Below are 26,166 nucleotides of genomic sequence, written 5' to 3'. Positions count from 1 at the left end.
AGATGGTGCAATAAGCTTGTGTATCACTGGTGAACAGTGCATTTCTGATCGAAGTATTCAGTAGATACTACACTATTAATAGCAAACCAAATGCAAATCCAATATATCACAATGTGGATATCTTAAATGATGCAGTTTTAACACACAGCATCCATAAAATAGAATGGTCTGTGGCATTCAGCAACCACACACAAACACTAATAAAAAGTTAAAGAGGCCTCTTAAAACCCAATTTAGAACAGATACTATAAACATAATGCTTTAAAGCCACTGTAGCAGGGCCTGCAAAGTCATTCTTCAATATGTATGGAATTATAAATGAAGGTGGTAAGGCAGAGGACCAGTACCACTCCAAAGTTCATTCTTTCTTCATAATAGCACATCCAGAATTGGCTTCTCACTTGACAAATGTTAAGTCCATTATTTTTTATATATCAGCAGGATTGTGTGCTTACATTTATATCATAGTGATGTAGCAGTGAATGTAATGGTTCATTTATTAATGAATGACACATTATGCATTTTAATACTTTATAGTTAGTTTAAATGTTGTGGAACATCCGAGAGTCAAGTTTACATTTTCCACCAGCAGACCGCTGTCAAACCCTGGGGTTTGGGATCAAAAGATGACTATAAGACAATAGATCAGAACTTCAGCTTTCCTTTCCTGATATTTGCATCTTATATATGTTAAACAATTTATAACATGGTACCTATGGTGGCAACACACCCATTTTCTAGGTTAGCAAAAGTATAGGAACAAACAAGCTTAAAGTAAATAATTCTTAATATTTGGTTGCACATCCCTTACTTACAAACTGCACCAAGCCGACGACTGAGTGCTCAAACGTTAGATTCTCATACCTTTACCCCTGCCCTGTGGAGGGTCTTCCTCAGACTGATTTTTTAAGGTTTTTCTTCAGAACTCTCACAGGCCAAACTGCTCATTGTCTGCTTGTTAGTACCCCAGTGGTTTCTCAGGATAAATCATATTGCTGTACTGGCTATGCCCAATGCTTGTGAAATGGCTCTGAATAACTTGATTTTCTCCCACAGACAGCTCTCTGGTCTTCATGTTGGTTTGTACTTTTTAACAACAAAAGTAGTCTTCACATTCAAAACCCAAGGGCTCACTTTAATTTTTTCAACAATCAAACAGGGCACACCTAGGTATATTTGTAATCCCATGAAATATAGGTGGGTTCAAACAAAAGGTGCCAGGTTCAAACAAAAGGCTCCATGATCTCATATTCATCAGTGTCTTCAGCGTATAGCAAAAACAAAAGTACTGACCTTGCCATTCAAATCATTTCTTTATGTTTTAGCTGCCGAAAACACATTACACCCCCTAACAGGTCATTCCATATTCTTTCTTTAACACGGACACTGCCTGAAGCTTGACTCTGTCATTCAAAGTGAAAATATAAGTATCCCTGTAAATATTTTTTAATTATTTAGACAGTCTAGCCTATAATAGAGGGCTGCTCAATGTATTTATTTATCTCACCGGTCATTAAATATATGATGCTAGATGTCCAGATGTCCATTAAGATTAGATTGCTAACTTATTTTCCTACTAGGAGTAGCATGTTCAAACTCATTTGTAACTAAGGGAGATTTTTGTTTTTGTTTTTTTTTTCCAAAACTTTTATGGCCCTTAATCACTCAGAAAGTTATTTGGCTTTCATTGCCAAATAACTACAATAAACAGAAAAAATAAAATAAAAACATTAACAGGTGTGATAGCGTCCCAAGCTCTCTCCTTCCCCTGTCTATATATCGACAGTCTGGTGTAGGAGAGTATATGGAGGTGTGTGTACCTGTGACTGACAGTACTGGAAGGAAAGGGTCTATGTACATTTACACGTGACTGTCTATAAAAGCAGTTGGGTAACAGCTCTGTGTTTTGTAGGAAGCAATTATCTACCCAGTCAAATCCACTTCATTTGTTTCCATTACAATTTCCCTCCACATGTCACCTGACACAACCCTGGGATCATAAGGCTACATTCTTAGAGAATGAAGCTAAGAGCTATAATGAAAAGCAGGCTATTGAGCTCACCTCTCAAACGTTAATCACAGTATTGCCACAATGAGTTCCAGCTCTCGACTCCTGACTTATAACTGCAATCCTCAATGCTCATTAGCTTTGCTGCCCTCTGTAAGGTTTTCATCAGAGGTCGAATAGATGAAGTGACTCTACACTAATAAGACACTGACATTGCATAAGCTGTAAAATGTCTAGACTGAATGAAAAAAGCATATTTCAGTTTACCAGTTACCAGTTTATAAAACATGAATGATTCCAAGACTAAAAACTAATCATGGAATTTACTTAAGGTTAATTGGGGTTTCCAAAATACACCACAGCTTATAATTAATCAGCTATTTTTTTGTAGTTAATCTCCCAAAAGCGAGGATTATTATTTTTTTTGGTTTTTTTTTAAAGGAAAGCAGCTTTTAAAGCAGAGTTGCACATCTGGTCTGTCTGAGTAGTGATTAAAACTAAGCAGCCTGGCTGTGGAGACTCACCAATTCTAAAGCCTCAGCTCTGTTTTATCAGCTGTCAGTAATTGGAACGTTATTATTCAACGGGTTTGTTTAGTTGTAATGGAGCAGAAAGGTGAGGTCTGTATTTACCCAGATACACAGCATCAGACGGAAGGCTGCCTTGTCCCACAGAGACCCAGTGTTCACTGGGAAACCGCTGACACTCTGGTTGTGGATCGCTGGCACTGAGTACGAGAAAGCCATTAGGACATATGATAAGAAGGAGGACACTTGTCTGGGCTTGTTGGAAGATTTCCCAAAGCGTCTTTCTTTTTTTTTCTCTCAAACACTCTCTTGTCTCTTATTTCTGTCTTTATCTTATTTTAACATGGATGTCTATAACATTTTAAGGGAATTTCCATCATCTGCTGTCTTGCTTAATATTTCACAGAACACTAAGTAGCAGAAGAGCTGCAGCTAAAAATACACACATGGTCATGGAAAGACTGGAACACACACACAACTGCTGTCAGGATTTAAATGTAAAATCTCGATCCATCACCATTTATTATATCTTGTCAATATTTGGTCAAATTGCTGTCTTCAAAATTTTCCTACCGATAAGTGGACTAAATACCTATTATCTATTTTCCCTTTGTCCTCTTTGTCTCAGACTTTCCGGGTGATCTACAACATGGAGAACTCCCTTCCTGTCCAGTGGTATCGTGATGCTCTGGCTGGATGTTGGATCTGATTTTAAACTCAGGCCAGAAGGGCCTGTACCTTAGAAAGTATTTCTAACTCAGAAGCGTTTTTCCTGCTTCAGAATGAATCGAAAACAAAAAGGTTGCATCCTTCCGAGAGCAAAAGAGCTGAAAGAGAGGAGTTCTCTCACCACATGCTCACTGGCATACTAATGACACATTAATGAAAAGCCAAATGATGAGCACTGCAGGACACTATAGATCAGAGAAGGAGCGGTAAAACCAAGCACACTCCAGCCCTCGAGTGTCTTTCAGCCCGTCCCCAGGTGGTAGATGGTAGATGAGCTCTACACAGTCCATGTCCAGTTTGCACATATGTGTGTGGTCTTCTATGTGCCAAGTCATCATTCTATGTAACACTGGTTTGTCAAATGTCCAGCTAGCATGAAATTCACAGATGGTGTCACGTTTTGGATCACCGTCAGCTGTGTCTCTCTCTCTCTGTCCCTCTCCCTCTCCTTCTTCATCGCCGGCTTGCTTTCTCTCTCTGTACCCCTTCACAGTTTTGGACTGAGTTCAATAAATCGCTCTTTTTCTCTCTTTAAAAAGCTGCCTGTTTTCAGTATGTCCTTTTCAAACAAACAGGCTAGTCTGCGTGAATGCGCCCCACTGAAGCGCTAAGGTAATTATGTAGATCAGATTGCCTGGGGATGTTTGGAAATTGTGACCTCAAAAAGCAGACCTTGTGGAGCACAGGTTGACCTCTGACCCTGGCAGGAGATCCCATTTCAAAAGTCTAAAGCTTATTTTTAGTTTTCATTGGCACTAGCTTCAATGGTGCCCTTCAACTCTCTGCTAAATCTGATAAAACAACTCACGAGTTGTCAGTCATGTAGGCAGGTTCATGACTCGAATCGATTTGCTGGACAATTTTTAAAGGTTTTGTTTAGATAGCAGATTTTAAAGAACCTCATTTTCACTGGTGCACTGATGGTCAAGACCTCAGTGGAGAAATACTGCAAAAAGTGCAGAAATGCTGCACAGGTCATTTTGACCGGAAGGTGATAAGGTGAAATAAAAATATTTAGATTAGACTCAAACAAAAACATGATTGTCCCTGACACATGATCTTGATTGTATATTTTCACTCTCAATTGTGCACAGACACACCTGTCATCAGACGGATTACCAAACATGTAAAGGAGCTTTTCCTATCTTTTCCCGTAAATATTACTTATACAATTGCTAAATATAGTTAAATATTTTTATTGCTAATATGAGGACAAAATTAAAATTCATATTGGGTACCATCAAATGAATTTGTGATAACACTGGTCCTAAAGATGTTTCTGGGCACATTAGATAACTATTGCAAAAAATAGAACAAGAACAGGTTAAAGATACTGTTTTCAGTAGGCAGGCTTTTCTAACAATGAAGGATGGAAATCTATCGAGTTACCACAACAAGAGAAAAAACTCATAGAACACTGCATTTCTGTCTTCAATCTAACAGCATGTAATAACATGATAGTTAATGTTTAAGGTTCTGAACTTTTATAGCACTAGGTATACACTTCTACACAGACTGTTAAAGTTTGCGATTATCTCTCTGTAGTCCAGTGCTTCTCATATTATCTTCCTGTTATAGTTCGATAACTCTGAGCCACTTGACCACACATTAACACATCAACTAGCTAGTCCAGGAATCAGTCATAGGACTAACACATTTCCATGAACAGCTTTAGTTGGTGAATGAGGAATGGCAGTTTACCAATATGATCATGTTTTATTGGATGTTTCATGTTTACAAATTGAGTTTTATACCACAGAGCTGTCAAATGCTCATGATTTGTCAGAAGGTGATTCATTTTCAGCATTCTAGAGCAGCATGGTTTAGAATGAGTGTATTAATATACACTTCTGATTGGAATTTTAGCTGACTGAGGTGTGCACAACATTAACATCCACACATTTTGCCTGGTCAGATTCAAGAATTCAACAGCCCTGTGGTATAATTAACATTGAATTGAGACTCTGGTGTCAGTGCTTTGTCCCAGTCAGAGATAAAGCAGTAACGTCTCAGTAACATGTCTTGTTAAAGTGGCTGTGATGTAAGAAGAATAGGACACTTCAGGTGATCGGTAACTTCATGGTGATAAACCTCTGCCAATGCATTGCTGATTATTTTCCCCATCGTGTTTTACTCCTTAGCTAATTAGCACAAATCTGAGCATCCATAATAGGCTTAAGAGTCAGCTGTCCTCAGAAGCTGTGAGTCAGTCAGTCAGGCCCTGTATCTGCCTGGCACACTGTCCTGTACTGGAACAGGAAGTGCGCGGAAATGCACTTCCTGTCAGGATATTGCGCGTGAGAGTGTGACAGTGAGGACAATCACCTTCAACATTCTCACCCGGTCACCAGCACCTGTGCTTCCTCTGTTAGTGGTTCAAAGATCAGTGTCCCAAAAGGAGCATTATAAAAAAAATGGAACTAAACAGTGGGACCACGATTCTACTTTATTTTGGTGTTTTATTGTTTCATTAAATGGTTTTCAGCTGATTGTGTTATGAATATGTTCAGGCTTGTCATTCATACTGTTTGTTTTGTTTCTGGAGCATTTCCTTATTTACTGTGGTGTGTCTGTCTGTCTGTCTGTGTCTGTATTGTGTGGCAGAGGTTTGGCAGGCCCGAGACGAGGGCCAGAACTTCCACCAGCACTTTGACCCTGAACTGGTGCGAGAGGAGAAGAGAATGGAAGTGGAAATGGAGGTCAGAGTTCAGGTAAGAGTTCTTCTAAAATTTCAAAATATACCCTATTCTAGACTATACACTTATATACACACTAGTATATGACAAACATTCAAAATGTTAATTATACTTACTACAGATTGATTAAAACTTAAAAATAAAACTACACAAAGTCCATTCTACCATGCACAATTTCTCCAGACAAAAGCTAGAAAAAAATAATTACAAAAACAACATAGACTGTAAACTCTGTTCCTCGCAGTAAGCAAAAACTGCAAAATTAGTTCTCAGAGAGATTCACTTGTGTACATATTGCTGTTCCCTAAGAATTACTTTATAATTCTATGTGTGTTTACTTTTAGTGGTTAAAGACAGAAATGATGTAATGATGTGGTGGAGACGAGCTTTAAGGCAGACAAGGACTGTTTCAGTTTTAATTTTGTGCAATGAAGAGTAATTGGATAATTAGCATAAATAGTACATTTTCATGTCCAACTTCTCACGTGTAAAAACACTTCTCACGTTTAAACACAGCTGAGGCAGGTACGAACTGACTAATAATTTTACTAATGCAAAAGAAATAATAGTAGGTTTCTAATATTGAGATTCAATTACTGAATACAAACGTGCACACATTTAACCATAAAATAAATATTGAAATAGAAAGGAAAAATACTTATTTACTTAAATTTATTTACTTATTTGTTTGTTAGTTAGTTTGTTTGTTTATCAAATGGAATGATGCTGTATTGTATGTTGCACCAAGAATGAACCAAGAGGGTGTTAAATAATGCATTATGTAAGGAAAAAACATTATAGTTCCTGGAGATATTTATTAAATTATTTAGTATTTAGTGTAACTGAAAGATTAGTTGACACTGGAGAATCCTGCCATTCTTTAAACCAGTTCATGTAGAGCATTCACCATGGTATGCAACCAGGCATACAAGACCTGTGTAAGTTACAATACTATTATTTAATTAATATGATATTCTGTATATACACTGATCAGCCATAACATTATGAGCACTGACAGGTGAAGAGAATAACACTGATTATAATTGGCACCTGTTAATGGGTGGGATATATCAGGCAGCAAGTGAGCATTTTGTCCTCAAAGTTGATGTGTAAGAAACAGGAAAAATGGGCAAGCATGAGGATTTGAGCGAGTTTGATAAGGACCAAATTGTTAAGGCCTAGAAGACTGGATCAGAGCATCTCCAAAACTGCAGCTCTTGTGGGCTGTTCCCGGTCTGCAGTGGTCAGTATCTATCAAAAGTGATCCAAGGAAGGAAAAGTGGTGAACTGGAGGCAGGGTCATGGGTGGCCAAGGCTCACTGATGCACGTGGGGAGTGAAGGCTGGCACGTGTGATCCGAACCAACAGATGAGCTACTGTTGCTCAAATTGCTGATGAAGTTAATGCTGGTTCTGATAGAAAGGTGTCAGAATACACAGTGTATGACGGGTCAGGGCTGTTTTGGCAGTAAAAGGGGGAACAACACAATATTAGGCAGGTGGTCACAATGTTATGCCTGGTCTGTGTATTATGATATTCATAGCTGTGGGGAAACACTCTCTGAGTCATGCTTCTTATAGTAAACACCTTTTGACCATTAAATTTGGTATAAATAGCATATGTTTTTGGTATGTTAACATATGTTAATGCGTATGTATGAATATCTGTATGTTTATGAAATCAAAATAGTTCTTGGTAGTGTACTCAGAGTTTTGGAAGCTGCTATATGAAATATATCTTTTTTTTTACAACATAATAGAAAACAGACCATATTTAGATGAAACTCCTACGTTTAACTGCTTGTTTTTCCACAGGTAGATGAGCTGATGAGGCAGGAACTGAAGAATCTCAAATTAGTAGTGGACCGAGACAAGGGCAAAAAGAAGAAAAAAGGGAAAAAGGCTAATAAAAAGGTGATGAACCCCAGCACACTGCTCTCGCTTATATCAACGTATAATAAGGGCTGTGTTTAAATAAAAACCTCTTTGTAGTGCACAGAATGTACTGACACTGATGTTGCTCAGCACCTGATAGGAACTGGTGTGTTTTATGTTGTTTGGTCGATTTCATCTGCAGTTCTTTGCCACACAGCATGCAGCGTGAATGCATACAGGATTTGAAGGGGCCTATTGATGTTAGAGTGATGAGAGCCAGTGGTGAGTCACACACTGACCGCTAAGAATGTTAGAAGAACAGAGAGGCAGATAGACAGTCTTGCCCTTGTCAGTTTGTGAGACAGTCTTGCCCTTGTCAGTTTGTGTTTTGATAGGACTCTGCTTTCCCACCACCTTTGGCACAAACACGTGCACACACACACACACACACACACACACACACACACACGTACACACACACACACACACGTATGCTACAGGCAGGGCCAGATGTGGGTTTTGCTGGTGGATAAGAAGCAGGATGTTGCAGTTGATGTTTCTTCCCAAAACAATTGTATGCCGTAGTAAACATCCAAAGAGAAATTCCCGCCAAGTCATTCGCATTTAAGACTTTGAAATGGCCCTGATTTGTAATTACTGTGCTTATATATGTATGCGTGTGTATACGTGCATGGCGGATGCTGTGTGTTCTGTTTTTCCATTGTATACAGTATGCAAGCCAACTGCATTTCTGCATTTTCTAGAGTGAGTTTAGTTGTTTCTCCTTCTTCCAAACACTTTGCATCTTCACATGAACTTACGGCATGTCTGCACAAGCGAATATTTCAACTACATACTTGGCACGTTGATTCAGTGACATTTTACGCTTAACAATTTTGACAGACAAATCAGCCTTTCACTTTCCACATGTGGAATGTATGTATGCATAGAGATGGATATTAATCTTTTGACACAAGCAACAATCCACAGATTTCTCTGTGCCGTGAGTACAAATCTGTTCCTGTTTAATTATGGGATGAATCAAACTTTGATTAATTTAAATAATGTGTAACTCTGTCTCCTTCTGAAGCCTTGTCTCAAGAGCATGTCTCTGTAACATAATACATCTTGAGTGTTATGTTACTTCAGGATTTCTTTCCTTGCCAAGTACAAGATGTTTAAATCAGTGATATTCTAAATAGGGCCTATGATGCATAGCTAGGTGGTTTCACGATGGAGGAAAATACAACCCAATATTATCATATCATAATGTATTCATTATTATACTCATTCGCCTATTTGACCACTCACTTTAATTGAATAAGTTTAATCCAAACATCAATAAATCCAAAATAAGTATTCCTGTAAAATGTGAACTTGGACCTAATGTTTCAATACTCTCGAAGGTGAATACATCATAAATTCATCAGATAGCCAAACAAGCAAGTTATAGCTCGAATCTGCTGCCCAGTTCCATGTTATGTTTGCCCAGAGCAAATAGCACGGTAATTTTTAAATCAAATGTATGACAAGCCAATTATGCGTACTATAGATAGATAGATAGATAGATAGATAGATAGATAGATAGATAGATAGATAGATAGATAGATAGATAGATAGATAGATAGATAGATAGATACTTTATTCATCCCAAGTACTTGAGGCTCTGAAAGGTTAAACGTTATGCCTCCATGGATTTTATCTTTTTCTGATAATGTCATGACAAAAAGTCTTTGGCTCTTTACACTGAGGCGTGGCCATAAAAATGTTTTTTGAGTTTGGCCAGCATCTTCATTTTTTCTTGATGATGTGAGCTGACAGTGTTTTGTTTTGGAGCATTAGAGTTATATAACTGTTTTGTCACTTTACAAAACAATCACTTTACATCCCTTCCTGATTCGGATTGTCCAGCATCCGTTCAAGATAAGTATTATGCCTAGAAAGATAAATACTGTGTAAGTGTGTGAGTCATTCAGCAGGTGGTGGAGTTCGGAAAAAGTAGAGGGCCAAAGTGTTGAGTTGCTTTTAGCCACAGAGAAATACAGTCTATAGATCGACTGTGAGAAAGAGTGTTGAACAACACAAATCTATCAAATGAAAAGCGTTTTTTTATAGAATATTCAGATAGTTACTCAAACAACTGGATTATATTCATAAAACAAGCATGGGCTGAGTGTCTGCTAGGAATTTATTCCTAACTATAAAATGCTTGGTTTAAATCATTTCTCTTGGTAAAGGAACTGAAATTTCTTTTGAATAAAGAATAAAGCATGATGTATTGTTTGCCAGAGGAAAAATATATTCATAAAAAATAAAAGAAATGAAGACATGTGCTAAGTGCTGTATAATTACCAATGTTTACAACTTGCACTCTATAAAAAGGCAACACACCCAGGCTTACCATGCAGTGATGACATCTTAAGTGTCCGACAGAGATTCCCTCCCTTTTTTACTGGCTGATGAAAACAGCCAAAAGATGACAAGAGATTTCTTTGTTTTAAAGAAATTTAAAATGCTTGGGTTTAAATTCAGTGTTGACCCTCCTCTGACCCTGAGTATACACTGTTATAAGACGCCAGTCCGTGAGTGACGTTATACAAAATATTTTTGCTTCATATTGGAATGTACTAACACTGCAGCCACATGGCAAGCTTTACACAATTTTGGAACTGCTTATATTTTTTCTCATTTAAAATGATTTAAAAGGTTAGGATGTTTGCTCTTGGTGCAAAGTTGTTTTAGAAGACAATTTTCTCTGATTAATAATTGGCGTGTTTGGTGGTTGTCCTGCTTTTAAAGGTTACAAAAAATAGCTTACTATTCAGTAATTTAACTGCTTTTCCACAACACACACTAACTATAAATGGATAAAAAGTACGGTGTGGATCCATCTTTAATAAAATGTTAACGTTGGCGAAACACTTGAGTCGTTGAGTGATTGATTATTTTCCTAAAACAGCATGCCTATTCATGGCGTATTATTAAAATAAAGTGTACGTATTAGTCATACAGTATTAAATAGAACTAATTCAGATTTTGTTATCACAATATATCATCATAGTAGTGTGTTGTCAGAAATTAAATTCAGGCAGTTTTACATTTTCATTCTTGAACCGAAAGTCATAATTGAACTTTTAACCTCCCTGAAGTGCAAGCACTCTAGGTAATATAATGCAGTGAGACACACTAAAATCACATGATGAGTCACACAATCAGCACATGTTACATGGAAATTCCTTAAAACCCAGGGTTCCAGGGTTGCAGTGATCGCATTCAAGCCTGTATTCAGTGCATCACTAATCAGAGCCATAAACAAACAGAGTCATTTATGGCCCATGGGCTCGTATCAGGGAAACTTGGAAACTGTGTTTATAAGCATTTGCACGAGTGCATCGCTCACCATGGGCCAGATGTTTTGTCAAGTGTCATTTTTGCAAACATTGGTTTGCAACATTGCAGTCGTGTTCCTGGTTCAGAGCGTATTTACCAGCCAGTACACTGACAGATTTAACCCAAAACAGCGGCTTCAAAAGCTCTGACTATATTATAAATTGATATTTGATTGACTGTCATTGCCCTAGTTTGACATGTTTATATCTGCTGTTTTTCAATTTAGAAGAAAAAGAAAGCAAAGAAGAGTGGAAAAAAGAAGAAGAAGAAAGAGAAAGATTTTACAGCAGACAGGTTGGTAATAAAAGAGAACTTTTATATATATATATATATATATATATATATATATATATATATATATATGAAAAACATGTTTACAAGGGATTATGACTTTTATATGTCTATTAAAGAGCCCGCTCAAGGACATGATTGTGGGGTGTTTTGAGACTTGAAACGAGTTTTAGTGTTTTATGTGGTCAGACTTCGAAATTGTTCCAACAGTGAACCTTAAATCTCCCACATTTATACATCTTACACTTTTTTTACCATGTTTCCTGTGTTAAACATCTTACACTTTTTTATCACTAGCATTTTTTTATATTCTAAGAAACAGCAACTCCACTTGAATATATACAGTTGTAGAAAGGACATTATTTATAATCCTTCCAGTGTCACCCAGATGAAGATGAGTTCCCTTTAGAGTCTGATTCCTCTCAAAGTTTCTTCCTTATATCATCTCAGGGAGTTTTTCCTTGCCACCATTGCCTCTCATTAGAGATAAAGATAAATTTAGTTGTAAATGTACTCATTTTTCTTCTGAATTTTTATATTTCTGTTCACACACATATACACACACACATATATATACACACACACGTATGTGTGTGTATATATAGCATCCTCAGCTACATCACTCGAGTAATTGGTCTTAACAAGATGCCCTGTGACACCCATTTTATCTAATGTGACTATATTACATAAAACATTAGCCACCTAATAATATCTGATCTGATCTTTTAATGCCTGTATGATTTCCTGGGAAGATTTTTTTTTTTGAATGATAAAAAACATGTGCAAATGAACAAGATAATATTTTTAATACTAATGAAATTATGAATATTTTTAGAGATCCAGCAGAGATATACAGCCCTGTGGTCTGTGTGTACAGTGTGTGGTCTCTGCAGGGTATACAGAGAGGCAGCTCTATAAATAAAAGCATATTTCTTTTGTGAATCCTGGGCCAGTTTGTCTAGAAATATGATAGAAATATGGTTTTAGTTTGGAGCTCAGCAAAACTGTGATTAGTTCAGGCTACTGGAGCCAGTGATGATAGACAAAAGAAATTTAGTGTGCCGTTTATTTTGTTGATTATGAAAATTCACACTTCCTCACACAAGTATTAAGTATATCACTATAAAATCATGCAGTTGTTGTCTCCCACTGGATCCCAATCCCAATCCTAATCCCCATGCTCACCTTTAGTCTCAATCATTAATTTAGTCTATACAGTGTACAATTTTCAACCTGTCTTTGTGTTATTGTCTCTATTGCTGCTGGATATTTGGAATTTCCTTCAGGACCAATAAAGTATCTATCTATCTATCTATCTATCTATCTATCTATCTATCTATCTATCTATCTATCTATCTATCTATCTATCTATCTATCTATCTATCTATCTATCTATCTATCTATCTATCTATCTATCTCTACATGAATGTATCCATATTTGGTTAGAACACATTATCTGTTTAATCCTGATGTATTAGTATTTGTATCCCTAATGTATAGATACAGATGCTGTGTGTGTGTGTGTGTGTGTCATATTATAATCCATAACCCATCAAATCCATATGTGCTTTTTACAACATCCCATTCCAGTTTCTGTCGTAATAATGGCTATTATAATACTTCTGGGAAGAATTTTCACAAGATATTTTTTGTGGGGAATTGCCCATTCAGCCAAAAGAGCACTGATGTGAGGTGAGGAGGTCTGGGCTGCAATCAGCATACCAGTTTGTTTAAAAGGTGTTCACTGGGGTTGAGGTCAGGACACTGAAGTTCTTCCACTCCAGCCTTGGCACACCATGTCTTCATGGAGCTTGCTTTGTGCACAGGCCTTTGTCATGCAGGAACATGTTGGGCCCCTTATTTGCAGTCAAAGGAAACTGTAATGCTACAGCATACAAATACATCCACTAAAATCATGTGCTTCAAACTTTGTGGCAATAGTTTAGGAAAGAGCCACATATGTGTTTGATGGTCAGGTGTCCACAAACTTTTGGCTGCAGTTTTTTAGAACAATCTTATTTAGGGTTAAGCTTGGTTCTCTGATTTATCTCATGGTTCTGTATGATCTGTGTGCTACTTTTTTGTATCTTCCTTTCATCCCTGGCTATAATTTACTCAGTGCTGCCCAGAGGATCTTGGCTCAGTTGCCCTCAGTCTATTTTTTAGACCTAACCTGGAATTCTGACAGGTTACTCTCTGTAAAAATGTCCATTTAAAGCCTGGAAGATTTAGCAGTAAAAGGACTGTGACGTTGAAGAGCGAGACATAGCTTCAGATGTAGTAAAATGTGGCATGAGGTCTATAATGGGAGGACTGTGTAATGACGTAATGGATAATATTTCAGATGCAGTTTGAGTGATTCATCTGCTTCGTACTTAACTTCTCCTTTGCTCTTGTTTTCCATTTTTCCATCTCTCTCTCCCTCCCTGTCTCTGTAGGACTATTGAATCACTATATGAGGAGCTCGTTCTGGAAGGCATCCTGATTCAGCCGATGACCGTAAAATTATGTGATTACCTCGGTATTAAACAGTCACATACACTCATGAGTTTCTTGCCAGTTCATATGTGATACATGTTAAATCTTTTCTGGGAACAGTTCAAGCCTGCTTTCCTTTTGAAGTGTCCAATATGGCTGTAGTTTGCCAAGTGTGTACTTAATTCCATAAGGTCATTTTTGCTCAATGCTAAACTTCGCTAAATCGCCCGCTTCTCTAAACTCTTGCATCTGTATCTCAGGCCCCAGTAAGATGGATCAATAGCTTCGGGCTTCACAGTAACATCTGACGCTATACTGTCACCACCACACACTGATTCATAATCTGTGTGCGTACGTGTGTTTCTCTTCCTCAATGGGATGGATGAGTGAATAATTTCCATGTGCCTCATCGATAATAATTCCCAGTAAAGTAAAAACAGAAGTTAGCAACAGATCTAGTCTCTCTTGTTGCTTCCTCAGTTGGTCTTGATTACGTGCTGTCAGTAGTAATACACATGCACATATGCACGGCCTCTTTCAGGTCAGAGAAATATATTTAGAGAAATCAAAATATTTTTTTCAGAAACCATGTGAGGCGTTCTAAACATCACCAGTGTACCTTTTTTCATGTGTAATGCATTTCCAGATGCTTTCGGCCGGCTTATTAACTGGCTGTAAACAGAGAGTGCATAACCAAATGTGCATTTACAGTGAAGTTTATAAAGTTTCACTTCATGTTTACACCTTGTCCAGGCATGGGTGTGGTTCTGTGTATAGAAACCACATCAGTTCTGACATGTAAAATATCCCATTTTGATGTTGTTTGGTTGAGTAAGCAGCGTTGCCACAGCAACACGATGTAATGAAGGCAAATAGCCAGAGATACACATTTATCTGTTAAAATATGAGTCAATGCCCTCTCTGTGGTTTTTTTTTTATATATCTGTCTCTCTGTCCAGGTGAGTGCAGCTGCTCATATCTGTAAAATTCTCTACACATGCTGGATTGACGTACCATAACCAGACTTTTAAGATTAGTCACTGACTTACATCATGGTTTTGTATGCTCCAAGTGCTTCGGTTTTAATCCTGCTTGTGTAAATTGTATCTCTGTCTCTCCAGGGGAATATAGTTACCTGGGTACAAGCCTGAGGCAGGCAGACATTGAGCCCATGCCATCCCTTTCAGACGTCAGACAGCTCATTGCTCTGTACGGAGTGCTGCCTCTGGGTGAGTAAGTGTTTCCCATGTCTACTCACTCTGTCCCAGGATGCTCTGCTTCCTCTAATCCTCTCCAGAAGTCACTCTACACAAGCCAGAGAGCACCTGGTAATAGGAGTAAATATGCACTCAAACATGGGACCATATGGGAGCAAAAGTATAAGGACAAAACGCAACTTATTTCGGATCACAAAGAGGTTTTGTATTGCACAACTTCAGGGTGACACAAGATGATGGATTGGATCTATTGTTTGTCAAAAAATGTCCAAAGGGACGCTAATGAACACCCTGGGAACTAGAGTGGCTCCCATGAATTTTTCAGGAGCATTACTGTTAAAGCATTGTGTGCGAATGTGTTGTGTGTCATACAGTGCATGCCCTTCTGAACTGTATCTGACCCTTTTGTGGATTATTGTACAGCCCAGCCTCTTTTGTCACTTTCTCTACAGTGAGCAAGCAATTAGAGGAGAGAGCACCGGTGTCTGGTATCACACTGTCCTCTGCTCTCCCACTGTCCTTTCTCTCCTCTGTCCCCCGTTTCAATAACCCGTCAGAAGAGCTTTCACACCCGCACACGTGTTTAGAGCCCTGGTGCGCTATAACCCCTAACAACGCTCAGCAGCCCAGAGTCCCAGATAGCACTGTGTTACCACATAAACAGCCTCTACGGCACTAAAACAATGAGAGATCAGTCAGCGACTTAAAAATAATCACACACTGGAGGGCTCATGGCCTGTGATCAGGACTCAGCAAGGGAAAATGATGGAGACCCCCAGGGTCTTTCATCACCTCTGTGCCAGGGGAAAAAGAAAGCAAGAGGGATTGAGACTCTATAAGCAGTGAAAAAAGTGAGAGAGAAAGAGGAGAAGAAAATGCAGTGAGGTTTGATATTTCTAATAATCTTATTAGATCAGAGTTGAGTTATGTTTCCAAAAACGGTAGAACAGAAGAAAATTTTATGAAGAAGTGAACAAATGGTGGCAAATGGAGGCTTTTCGGCGCCATTCTCCTGTCACAAATCTGTCCATGGTGTCTTCCACAGAGAAGCAAATCGGAGCCCAGTAATTTAGCATATGTTTATGATCACTGTCCCTGCTGGGAGACTGTTTGGATTGAGGCCTGTTCAGAAGCAGCCCTGAGGCAGGTTTACTCTGCCATTAGTGCAGTGTTTAGGCTTCTTCGCTGATGCTGCACTGAGCACACTCCATTTGTTTCAATTGCTTGGCTGTATTTGTGTCTGTCAATCCCTACAACGACATTCCCACACAGAGAGGAGGTGGGGAAACATCTGCCACATGTGTAAAATCAGTTCAACTAGATCACGATGTGTGGTAATGGATCAGGGTGGATATTAACTGTAGCAGAAACTTCATTGAACTTCTTGTTTTTGTTTTTGATTTTTGATGCCTTGAAAAAAGTGCGGTATGTGTATAACTGGTTTCTAATTCTAAGTATAGGGAAGTAAGTACACTTAGTCAGACACATGCATGCACACACTCACGTTTCATGCTGTGGAGAATTAGCTGTTTATATCGCCCCCTGCTGCACAGGTCCTTATGCAGGATTTCTGCTCCGTTCCACTCTACCGGGTTTTCTTACGTTGTTTTCCATAGTGATAGCGTGAAATGACACGACAACTTTGGAACTGAGGTTTTTCTCAACGACTGTAATAATTATGCACCCTGAACCTCTAGTTAACCAGGAAAGCTCCGAAAATTATTGTCAAATGCCATCCTTGTGGTTTTCAAAGCAACTAAATGAAGGTTGTTTGAAATCAAACTGTTTAGAAGAGGATTAGTTCGCCAGATGCTATTCATTTTCAGCCTAACATAAACTCCATCATGAAGAACTTTAAATATGTTGAAATAATTGCAAGATTTTGGTGCTAATTTGTTTACTGGTGCTGTGTTTATATTATTCTTGTGAGAAGTTGTGTGTTGTGTGTAGACGTCACAGAGAGACACTGTTAATGCAGTTATAATGGTGTTTAAATAGGAGGAAAAATGTGAAAATTCTCCAACATGAGTTTAAACCCAATGCTGTATAAGATTTCGCGCTTTTCTCATTTTCTCAGGAGTAATGGAAACAGCTAATGTTGGAGTGAAAGCTCTGTAATACAATGCTGCTATATGACCACTATTTAGTTGATAAACATGATGGTGGTGATTGAGATCAGTGGTATTAACCTGGTCAAAATTGAAGCTCTGGAACCTGATCAGTTTGTACAGATAATGAGGTTAGAGAGCTAAACAGAGTACAAGACTAAAGCGCTGCTGCATTGGTCTCTTTAGTTTCCCACTAGCGATACTATCAATAAGCATTCAGCATTGTGGGTAATGTAGAAAACCTGAGAATAGTAATCATAAAATAACTCACAAATTTGGAGATCACTTACTGTTTATATAAATTATTACATATTTTTCTATAAAATAGCTGAATATTTCTGAAACATTAAATAATCTATGCTAGCCGGTTCACCATACCAAACACACCCACCACAATCAAAAGACCTGTGTTGTAGGTCCGGTCCGGATTGGGCTGTGGTCGGAAGGATTTGGAAAGAGTCGTGTGATTGCCCTACACTTATTGCACTCACAAAGCAAAGCCTGGATAGATGTATACGTGTAGCCGGATGTTTTCTGTGTGTTTCATTCACCTACACACCACTTCCTGGTCCCATTCGGAATCTTTTCCTTTAATTTCACCCCAGAGACCCATTAAACTATTGTTCTTCTATTACAGAGCATCGGCAGCTACAGCAATCGGCATCTGTGCTGACATCTCACTTCCCAAGCTAACAAACTTTAGACTTAGCATGAGTAATTATCATTACTTGAGGTTTTTAGGTTTAAACGCAAAATCAAAAAACCTACAGACACTTACAGTTGGATTATAAGTATGATCTAATTGTTTATTATTAATACTTAATGATTTAAGTATTTGTAGAGAAGTAAGTAATGAAGGGGAAGTGTTAGAACAGAGACAGAAAAAATCTAATCAAGCCAAATAAAGGTCAAAGAATCCACTGGATTGAGGTCTAGTAACACTAAAAGAAATGAGAAGCTCAACTTAACATGCTAATTAGGTAATAATTAATAAAATTAAAAAAGCCTGCTTTAATAGTCACTCCTGGAATCAGTAATTGCTCACTTACATTCACTTTGAACTCAATATTAATGATAGGTTCCTTAGATAATCTCATGGTATAAATGTCTATGCTGTGGTGCTCTTTTCAGGCTCTCAGTTTGTACATGAGAGAGGACCTCTAATCCGCTCAGTGCTGCTAGCCGGTCCATCAGGCGTGGGTAAAAGGATGCTGCTCCATGCCCTGTGCACAGAGACGGGGGCAAATCTGTTCAACCTCTCCCCTGCCAACCTGACAGGCAAATACCCAGGCAGGAGTGGCCTCCAGTACCTCCTGCATATGGTCATGAAGGTGAGGATGGACTGCTGTTTCTCCTTCTTCTTCTTCTCCTTCTTCTTTTTCTTCAGATGAAGAAGTGCATTACAATGATAGAAATTGTGAATTTTTTGTTTTATGTGATTTTTCTTTTTTTTTTTTAAAAAAAAAAAAGAAAGAAATAAGAGATAAAAATGAACATTCCCCTGTGACCCAGCAAAGCACTTCCTGGAATGTACTCAGATTAAAATGTGTCATGTCAAGTCATGTCAAATTCTCATAAGATGAAAAAAAATTTGGTCCATTTTGTTATTAAGTGACTTCTAAGCCTTATTCCCTCCAAATGCAACAGCCTCCAACATGAGACTCCAAAGTTAAATAAATTTAATATGTACTTTTAAGAAAAAGGAGCAGATATTGCATATTAAAACTAATAAACAGAAACAGTCATAGCAGTAAAAGCTTTTTTATTAAGAATTAAGGCTTATTTTCAAACAGTCAATCATTTCGTATGATGTGCATGAATGTTAAAGTGAGGAATAAGACACAATAGGAGCATGTTGTTGCAAGAAAATAATCAGTGACATGGTGGTGTGATGCATTACAACTGCATGACTGTCATGTTTTATTCCTTTTATCCCACAGCAATTTGTCATAGATTAGCATTTTGTATCAAATAACTTTTTAGTTAGTTTTATTGTAATATCTAAAAAAAAAAAATCACTTATGTTACAGCAGCAAAAGGAACAGCTTTACCTCTGACTGTTACAAAGCACTGACACTGGAGACTCATTCTATTCTATAAATGTCAAATGTCTCCTCACAGAAAGCTTCACCAGATCATTTCACATCCTTTTTCTTATTATTAAATGAGCACATTTTCTAAATCATTCTTAGATTATGTGGTGTGTCCTGGGGAATGATCGGTTGCTATAGAAACGATAATGTATTTGAATGAGCTTTAATATAAATTTCTGATTTGAATGACAGATGATCAATCAAAATTGAGATTTAGGCAGTTTCACCTCATGCCTTTTATTATCAACAAATGCTCTTCAAAGTCACTTATAATCAACACAAATAGCTGCTCAGAGCAATGCTGCATAACTGCATAAGAACTGCATAAGTATTTTTTGCATGTTGCTTTACTTTTCTATTTTTCCCTCATATGGTGAATATATATATATATATATATATATATATATATATATATATATATATATATATATATATAATACAAGACTTATATTGTGTGTGTAATCTATCAAGGTTAGGTGATTGTGTTTGACCAGTTATCATGTCTCTAGTTTCTTAGAGACTCTGAAATCTCCCAAACATGTGTTTTTTATTTTTTCCTTATTGATTTCTAAATTCTCAAGCACTTTTGACCAAACAACTCAGAGTCATATTGAGATGAAAGGTCAGGCTTGGCTCGCTCTGTTTGCTGGACTGCCTCCGAGCCTCCTCACCACGGCACGCACATCCAAACAGGTTGCTTACTGTGTCACAGAAGCCACAAACATTCAGAACTTGACATCTTCAAGTTTGACATTTCCCCAAAAATATAAACACAAACAGATGTGGGTTTTTAATGAGGAAATGAAAGATGAGAGAATTTGTCCCCATGTTGCCTTTTTCTGCCCGCTCATAAACTGTGCAGCCATGTATAAGATCTTTAATAGTGTAGAGTTGTGTTGAGAAAAGACAAGCCTTGTGGTGCTGGAACAGCTCAGGTCGAGTACAGCTGGATTTGCAGATAAACCACATTAAGGACCTGTTTGCACACATTTCTTTCAGCACCTTTCTAAGTGCATGCTGGGTGAAGAATAGCGTCCTATCACAACTTCCTGCTTACTCTGCCATTAAGAAACGAACAGACCACCTTCCTATCTGCTGCAAGACTCTCTACTTAGGCCTTATCTTCCAGATGCATCTGTATACACACACACACACACAATAACAACACAAACCATCTAATGCCTGTGGTAATTGTTAATGCATTTGCAATGTTTCAATGTCTGAACTGAGCGACAGTGTTTGTGAGAAGGTTGGTGATTAAAGTCGCTGTTGTCTCTGCTCCGGTTGTCCGGTTTGCTGAGAATCTGCATGTTTACTGTCATGTTTTGCCAGGTGGCTCGCCAGCTGCAGCCCTCTGTCATTTGGATCGGAGACGCTGAGAAAACATTCTACAAAAAAGTCCCAAAACCAGAGAAAGAGGTATGCCTGCCAACTGGGCTGTATTTTCGGATCATAGACACCCGCAGAGACATTCATGCACACAATAACCGAATAAAACAAAAGACAACAGGTGTCCCGCTGATGTGAAATAACATCTATAATCCATTATATAGACATATCAACACTCAAGATTTGCCACGTTGACTGACTTCATTAGCTCATACTTCCCTCTTGTGGCTGAAATGATACATTACCCAGATTCTCCATCTGCTTCTCTGTTTAAACCTTACTGCTGAAGCTGGAACCCAAAAGGCTGAAGAAAGACCTGGCAAAAGTGGTGAAGTCTATTAAAGCGGAGGACCGTGTGCTGCTGGTTGGGACGTCTCGCAGACCTTTTGACGCAGATCTCAAAACACTGTGTAAAGTTTACAAAAAGATCATCCTGATTCCTAGACCAGACTATGCTTCAAGACTGAGTAAGTGTGTGTGTATGAATGAATGTTACTTTATAACAACCTATCCTAGTACTGTGTGTGTCTCTCTTCATCCATTTTCTATACCCACTTTATTCCTAATTAGGGTAACGGGGATCTGCTGGAGCCTATCCCAGCACACATTGGGCAAAAGGCAGGGGTACACCCTGGACATGTCACCCAGGCCATCACAGGGTCACATATAGACAGATAACCACAAACACTTACTCACAATTTAGAAGTACCAATCAACTTAATAAACATTATTTTGGATTGTGGGAGGAGACCAGAGTACCTGGAGTAAACCCACAGGAGAACATGCAAACTCCACACAGAAAAGCCCCTGCCTGTTCAAACCCGGTATTTGAACCCAGGACCTTCTCACTGTGAGGCAACATTGCTAACCACTAAGCCACCGTGCTTGTGTCTCTCTTATTTTTATATACACTATATTGCCAAAAGTATTCGCTCACCTGCCTTGACTCGCATATGAACTTAAGTGACATCCAATTCCTAATCCATAGGGTTCAATATGACGTCGGTCCACCCTTTGCAGCTATAACAGCTTCAACTCTTCTGGGAAGGCTGTCCACAAGGTTTAGGAGTGTGTTTATGGGAATTTTTGACCATTCTTCCAGAAGCACATTTGTGAGGTCACACACTGATGTTGGACGAGAAGGCCTGGCTCTCAGTCTCCGCTCTAATTCATCCCAAAGGTGTTCTATCCGGTTGAGGTCAGCACTCTGTGCAGGCCAGTCAAGTTCATCCACACCAGACTCTGTCATCCATGTCTTTATGGACCTTGCTTTGTGCACTGGTGCACAGTCATGTTGGAAGAGGAAGGGGCCAGCTCCACAACTGTTCCCACAAAGTTGGGAGCATGGAATTGTCCAAAATGTCTTGGTATGCTGAAGCATTCAGAGTTCCTTTCACTGGAACTAAGGGGCCAAGCCCAGCTCCTGAAAAACAACCCCACACCATAATCCCCCCTCCACCAAACTTTACACTTGGCACAATGCAGTCAGACAAGTACCGTTCTCCTGGCAACCGCCAAACCCAGACTCGTCCATCAGATTGCCAGATGGAGAAGCGCGATTCGTCACTCCAGAGAACGCGTCTCCACTGCTCTAGAGTCCAGTGGAGGCGTGCTTTACACCACTGCATCCGACGCTTTGCATTGCACTTGGTGATGTATGGCTTGGATGCAGCTGCTTGGCCATGGAAACCCATTCCATGAAGCTCTCTGCGCACTGTTCTTGAGCTAATCTGAAGGCCACATGAAGTTTGGAGGTCTGTAGCGATTGACTCTGCAGAAAGTTGGTGACCTCTTCGCACTATGCGCCTCAGCATCCGCTGACCCCGCTCCGTCAGTTTACGTGGCCTACCACTTCGTGGCTGAGTTGCTGTCGTTCCCAAACACTTCCACGTTCTTATAATACAGCTGACAGTTGACTGTGGAATATTTAGGAGCGAGGAAATTTCACGACTGGATTTGTTGCACAGGTGGCATCCTATCACAGTTCCACGCTGGAATTCACTGAGCTCCTGAGAGCGACCCATTCTTTCACAAATGTTTGTAAAAACAGTCTGCATGCCTAGGTGCTTGATTTTATACACCTGTGGCCATGGAAGTGATTGGAACACCTGATTCTGATTATTTGGATGGGTGAGCGAATACTTTTGGCAATATAGTGTATATCTAAATTTTTTTATCTTGATTTGTGTGTATTTTTCTGCCAATATGTTTATGAGATAACAGAAAGACACTTTCATCCTTGGCATGCCTCATACTGCCCTTTTCCAAATTTCCTTCTGATCTCATCATGATTTTATCTTCCTTAAATTGTGGTACAAGGGTAGAAATGGAAATTTCTGTTTTTTTATAAACATGTTTTCAATATGTGTTCACTTGGTTGGAAATTTTCTTATGAAAAAAAAATCATAATTATTACAAATTTATTACAGATATTATTTTGAGGTCATGTTGAGAAAAAATATATTATAAAATAAAAAATATATGTTACATATTTATTTGTATGTCGCTTAACAGTGGACATTGTCTCAAAGTAGATTTACAGAAATTCAAAATTCAAAATGAACATTTATATTTATCCCTAATAAGCAAGCCTAAGGCAACAATGGCAAGGAAAGATCCCTGTGACGATATGAGGAAGAAACCTTGAACAGAACCAGACTCAAAAGAGAACCTCATCCTCATCTGTCAGCTGTTGTAGCCCATGGTTCATCATGTTGTGAATTCTGCTTTTCTACTCAGCATGTTTTTGTCAGCTGGTTGTTTTTTTTGTTTTTTTGCACCATTCTGGGTAAACTCTAGAGACTGTTGTGCTTGGAAATTCCAAGAGATTAACAGTTTCACAAATACTGGAACTTTTTCCTGATTCTGATGTTTTTTGTAACATTAGCTGAAGCTCCTGTTTTGGTTCTGTATTTTATCCTTGATGCAATATGCTGTTGCTCTGTGATTGGTTGATTGGATTGTGTGAATTATCCGTTGTAGATGTTCCTATTAAAGTGACTAGTGGAATTGCTATATGAAAAAGCAACAGTTATAGTCATCATTAATAGTGAACTGTACATTGGGGTTTAGTTGATTCCCTGAGGCTGCTTAACTAGATTGCATTGTGTGTGTGTGTGTGTGTGTGTGTGTGTAGATCTATGGAAAGAGCTCCTCAGGGTGCGAGGTGTTCAGCTCAGCCCCTCTCTGGACCTCAGCTCTTTGGCTAAAGTCACAGACGGCTACACTCAGGGTCACATCCTGCAGGCTGTGCAAAGTGTCCTGACTTCCCAACGTCTCAGTCGGCAAACTAAGAAACCCCTCACGGCGCTGGAGTTTATCCCTCCTCTTGCCAGACAAGACCCCATCTACAAAGAGGAGGAGGAGGCCTATAAGGTCAGAGATGAGCAGCGTGGCACATCTGAGACAAACCATTTATTACTTTTATGAAATACAGATATACACGACCCTATAATTTTATATTTCATTTAATCCACACATGATATTGTTATGTTGATGTTGTCCATACCTAGCTAAGGCTAGTAACTTTCATTCAGGAGAAGTTTGCAGACATATGCAACTTATATTAAACCCACAAAGTATTGATTAACTTTCTGTAATAGCAGCTTTGCTACTACTTTTGGCAGCAAGGTTTATATTCATGTAAAGGTAAGTGATAATAGAAACTTCTTCTGATACTTTTTCTTCTGAACTACTGATTCTACCTGTTTCACATCCAATACACAATGCAATTACATGGGTAACAAAGTGGCACACAAGAAAGCTGCTCATCTCGTGTCTCTAGATCTTAAGCTTGAATCTCAGTGATGCCACGGCCATTCATGGCCAGGAGTACAAGAGAGCTCCTGCTCTTTGGATGGGAGAGGTAAACTGTCTGTCTCTGGAGTGAATGAGTCTGACACTAGACATTCATGGGCTCAGGTATGCAGAAGGGGGTGGATAGCACTTTCCTCTGAGTGTGTTGCGCTACCCTGTAATGCAGAATGAGCAGCAGATAAAAAAGATGTGTTTGGCTGGTTTTGACGTGACTCAGAGGAAGCATGTGATTGCCTTCATCCTCCTGACTCGTCACTGTAGTGAGATGGGGAGAGCTGATTGGTTGGTGGGAGGAAAAAAAATAATTATTTTACAAATTGCTGTATTATAAGAGGAATAAAACACTCAATAAAATATATATATTCAGACTGAAATATATTCAGACATATAAAAAAAATATTGATATGTCTGAAAAAAGAAAATAAATAAATAAATAATCTATGTGTTGTTGTATGCTGGCAGAGTTGGTACAGCAGGACTCCAATAGGCAGGAGACGAGCCCGGGCAGGAAAGGCATTTCAAGAAGCAGCAGAGCTGAAGAAAGGAAAGAAGAAACAGGGCAAGGGCATAAAAACAGCAGCAGAGACAAAGGGGAAAAAGAAAAAGAAGTGAATGTTTCTCTCTTTCTCTGACAGCTTGTAGTGATTTTCTGTTCAGTTTCATTTAATGTCTTTTCCGAGAACAGAGTTACATTTTATTACTGTATTTATTTATATTGTCTTATTAAATTTCATGCTTTCATGTAAAACCTGAAGACACTTGAACAAAAACTTGAAACTGCAATTCCTCCTCTGGCCACTGGGGAGCAGCAGCAGGCTTTCTCCTCATTCTTTCTGCTGTATTATTGCCTTCATACAGACATTAAGGCAATAATATCTCTTATTTTTACTTCTGTAGCTTGTAGCATGAAGAAATATTTGTACTTGATATCATACATACACTAATTAAAAACCTAACTGAAATCATACTTTGCTGTTAAGTGCTCATGCTTCTCATTAACAGAGGAATCCTTAGCTTTTAGTTTCCTAATCCAGTGTCACATTGGCCAGAAAAAATAAATCAGCTTTGTGACAAATAACAACTTCTGTTTGTGTGTTTGTGTATCTGTATTTATTCAAAAGATTCTGAATGGACTGAACACAGTTCATCACATAGAAACTAGATGAACAGATTGTACTTAAAAAAAATAAGTCTAATATATATATATATATATATATATTTGTAGCTTGTTAATGTGGAACTGCTTATCATTAGCACATTAGCTGATTTTATGGCTCTGACTTTATTCCTTTGTTGTGTCCCATCTCACCCTTTTTACATTTCCAATTCAATTACAATCCACAAGACAATTTTAATTTAGGACACAAATTCTAAATTCATTAGGTGTGCCAAATTAGTACCTTTATCAGGCTGGTCTGGGCCTGTGGGTCATATGTTTGTAACACCACTGCAGTGTTTAGTGCATGTGGTATTGATATTGTGCACATGTAATATTACCGGCACCCCTAAAGACCCTCTAGATTATAGTCTTGGGATTTGATTGTTTAAAG

General features: G+C 38.5%; 1 protein-coding gene across 4 annotated transcripts in view; it reads left to right on the top strand.

Annotated features, from left to right (window-relative positions):
• The window catches only part of iqca1 (IQ motif containing with AAA domain 1), a 45,775-nt gene extending 20,108 nt beyond the window's left edge, over positions 1-25,667 (top strand). For 3 of the 4 annotated variants that reach the window (XM_058401887.1, XM_058401885.1, XM_058401889.1), the window contains 10 exons: positions 5,869-5,975; positions 7,775-7,873; positions 11,451-11,518; positions 13,954-14,036; positions 15,115-15,222; positions 18,450-18,649; positions 20,744-20,830; positions 21,090-21,267; positions 23,937-24,175; positions 25,079-25,667. In XM_058401887.1, the coding sequence (XP_058257870.1) occupies positions 5,869-5,975; positions 7,775-7,873; positions 11,451-11,518; positions 13,954-14,036; positions 15,115-15,222; positions 18,450-18,649; positions 20,744-20,830; positions 21,090-21,267; positions 23,937-24,175; positions 25,079-25,228 (1,319 nt within the window). In that variant the 3' untranslated portion in view covers positions 25,229-25,667. The remainder of the gene's footprint in view (positions 1-5,868; positions 5,976-7,774; positions 7,874-11,450; positions 11,519-13,953; positions 14,037-15,114; positions 15,223-18,449; positions 18,650-20,743; positions 20,831-21,089; positions 21,268-23,936; positions 24,176-25,078) is intronic. The other variant, XM_058401886.1, reaches the window with a different exon arrangement.
• Positions 25,668-26,166: the final 499 nt, after the last annotated feature.

This window comes from Hemibagrus wyckioides, linkage group LG11 (assembly GCF_019097595.1).
Source record: "Hemibagrus wyckioides isolate EC202008001 linkage group LG11, SWU_Hwy_1.0, whole genome shotgun sequence".
Taxonomy (NCBI): Eukaryota; Metazoa; Chordata; class Actinopteri; order Siluriformes; family Bagridae; genus Hemibagrus; species Hemibagrus wyckioides.
Note: the sequence above shows the minus strand (reverse complement) of the source record. Positions and strands in the feature narration are given on the sequence as shown.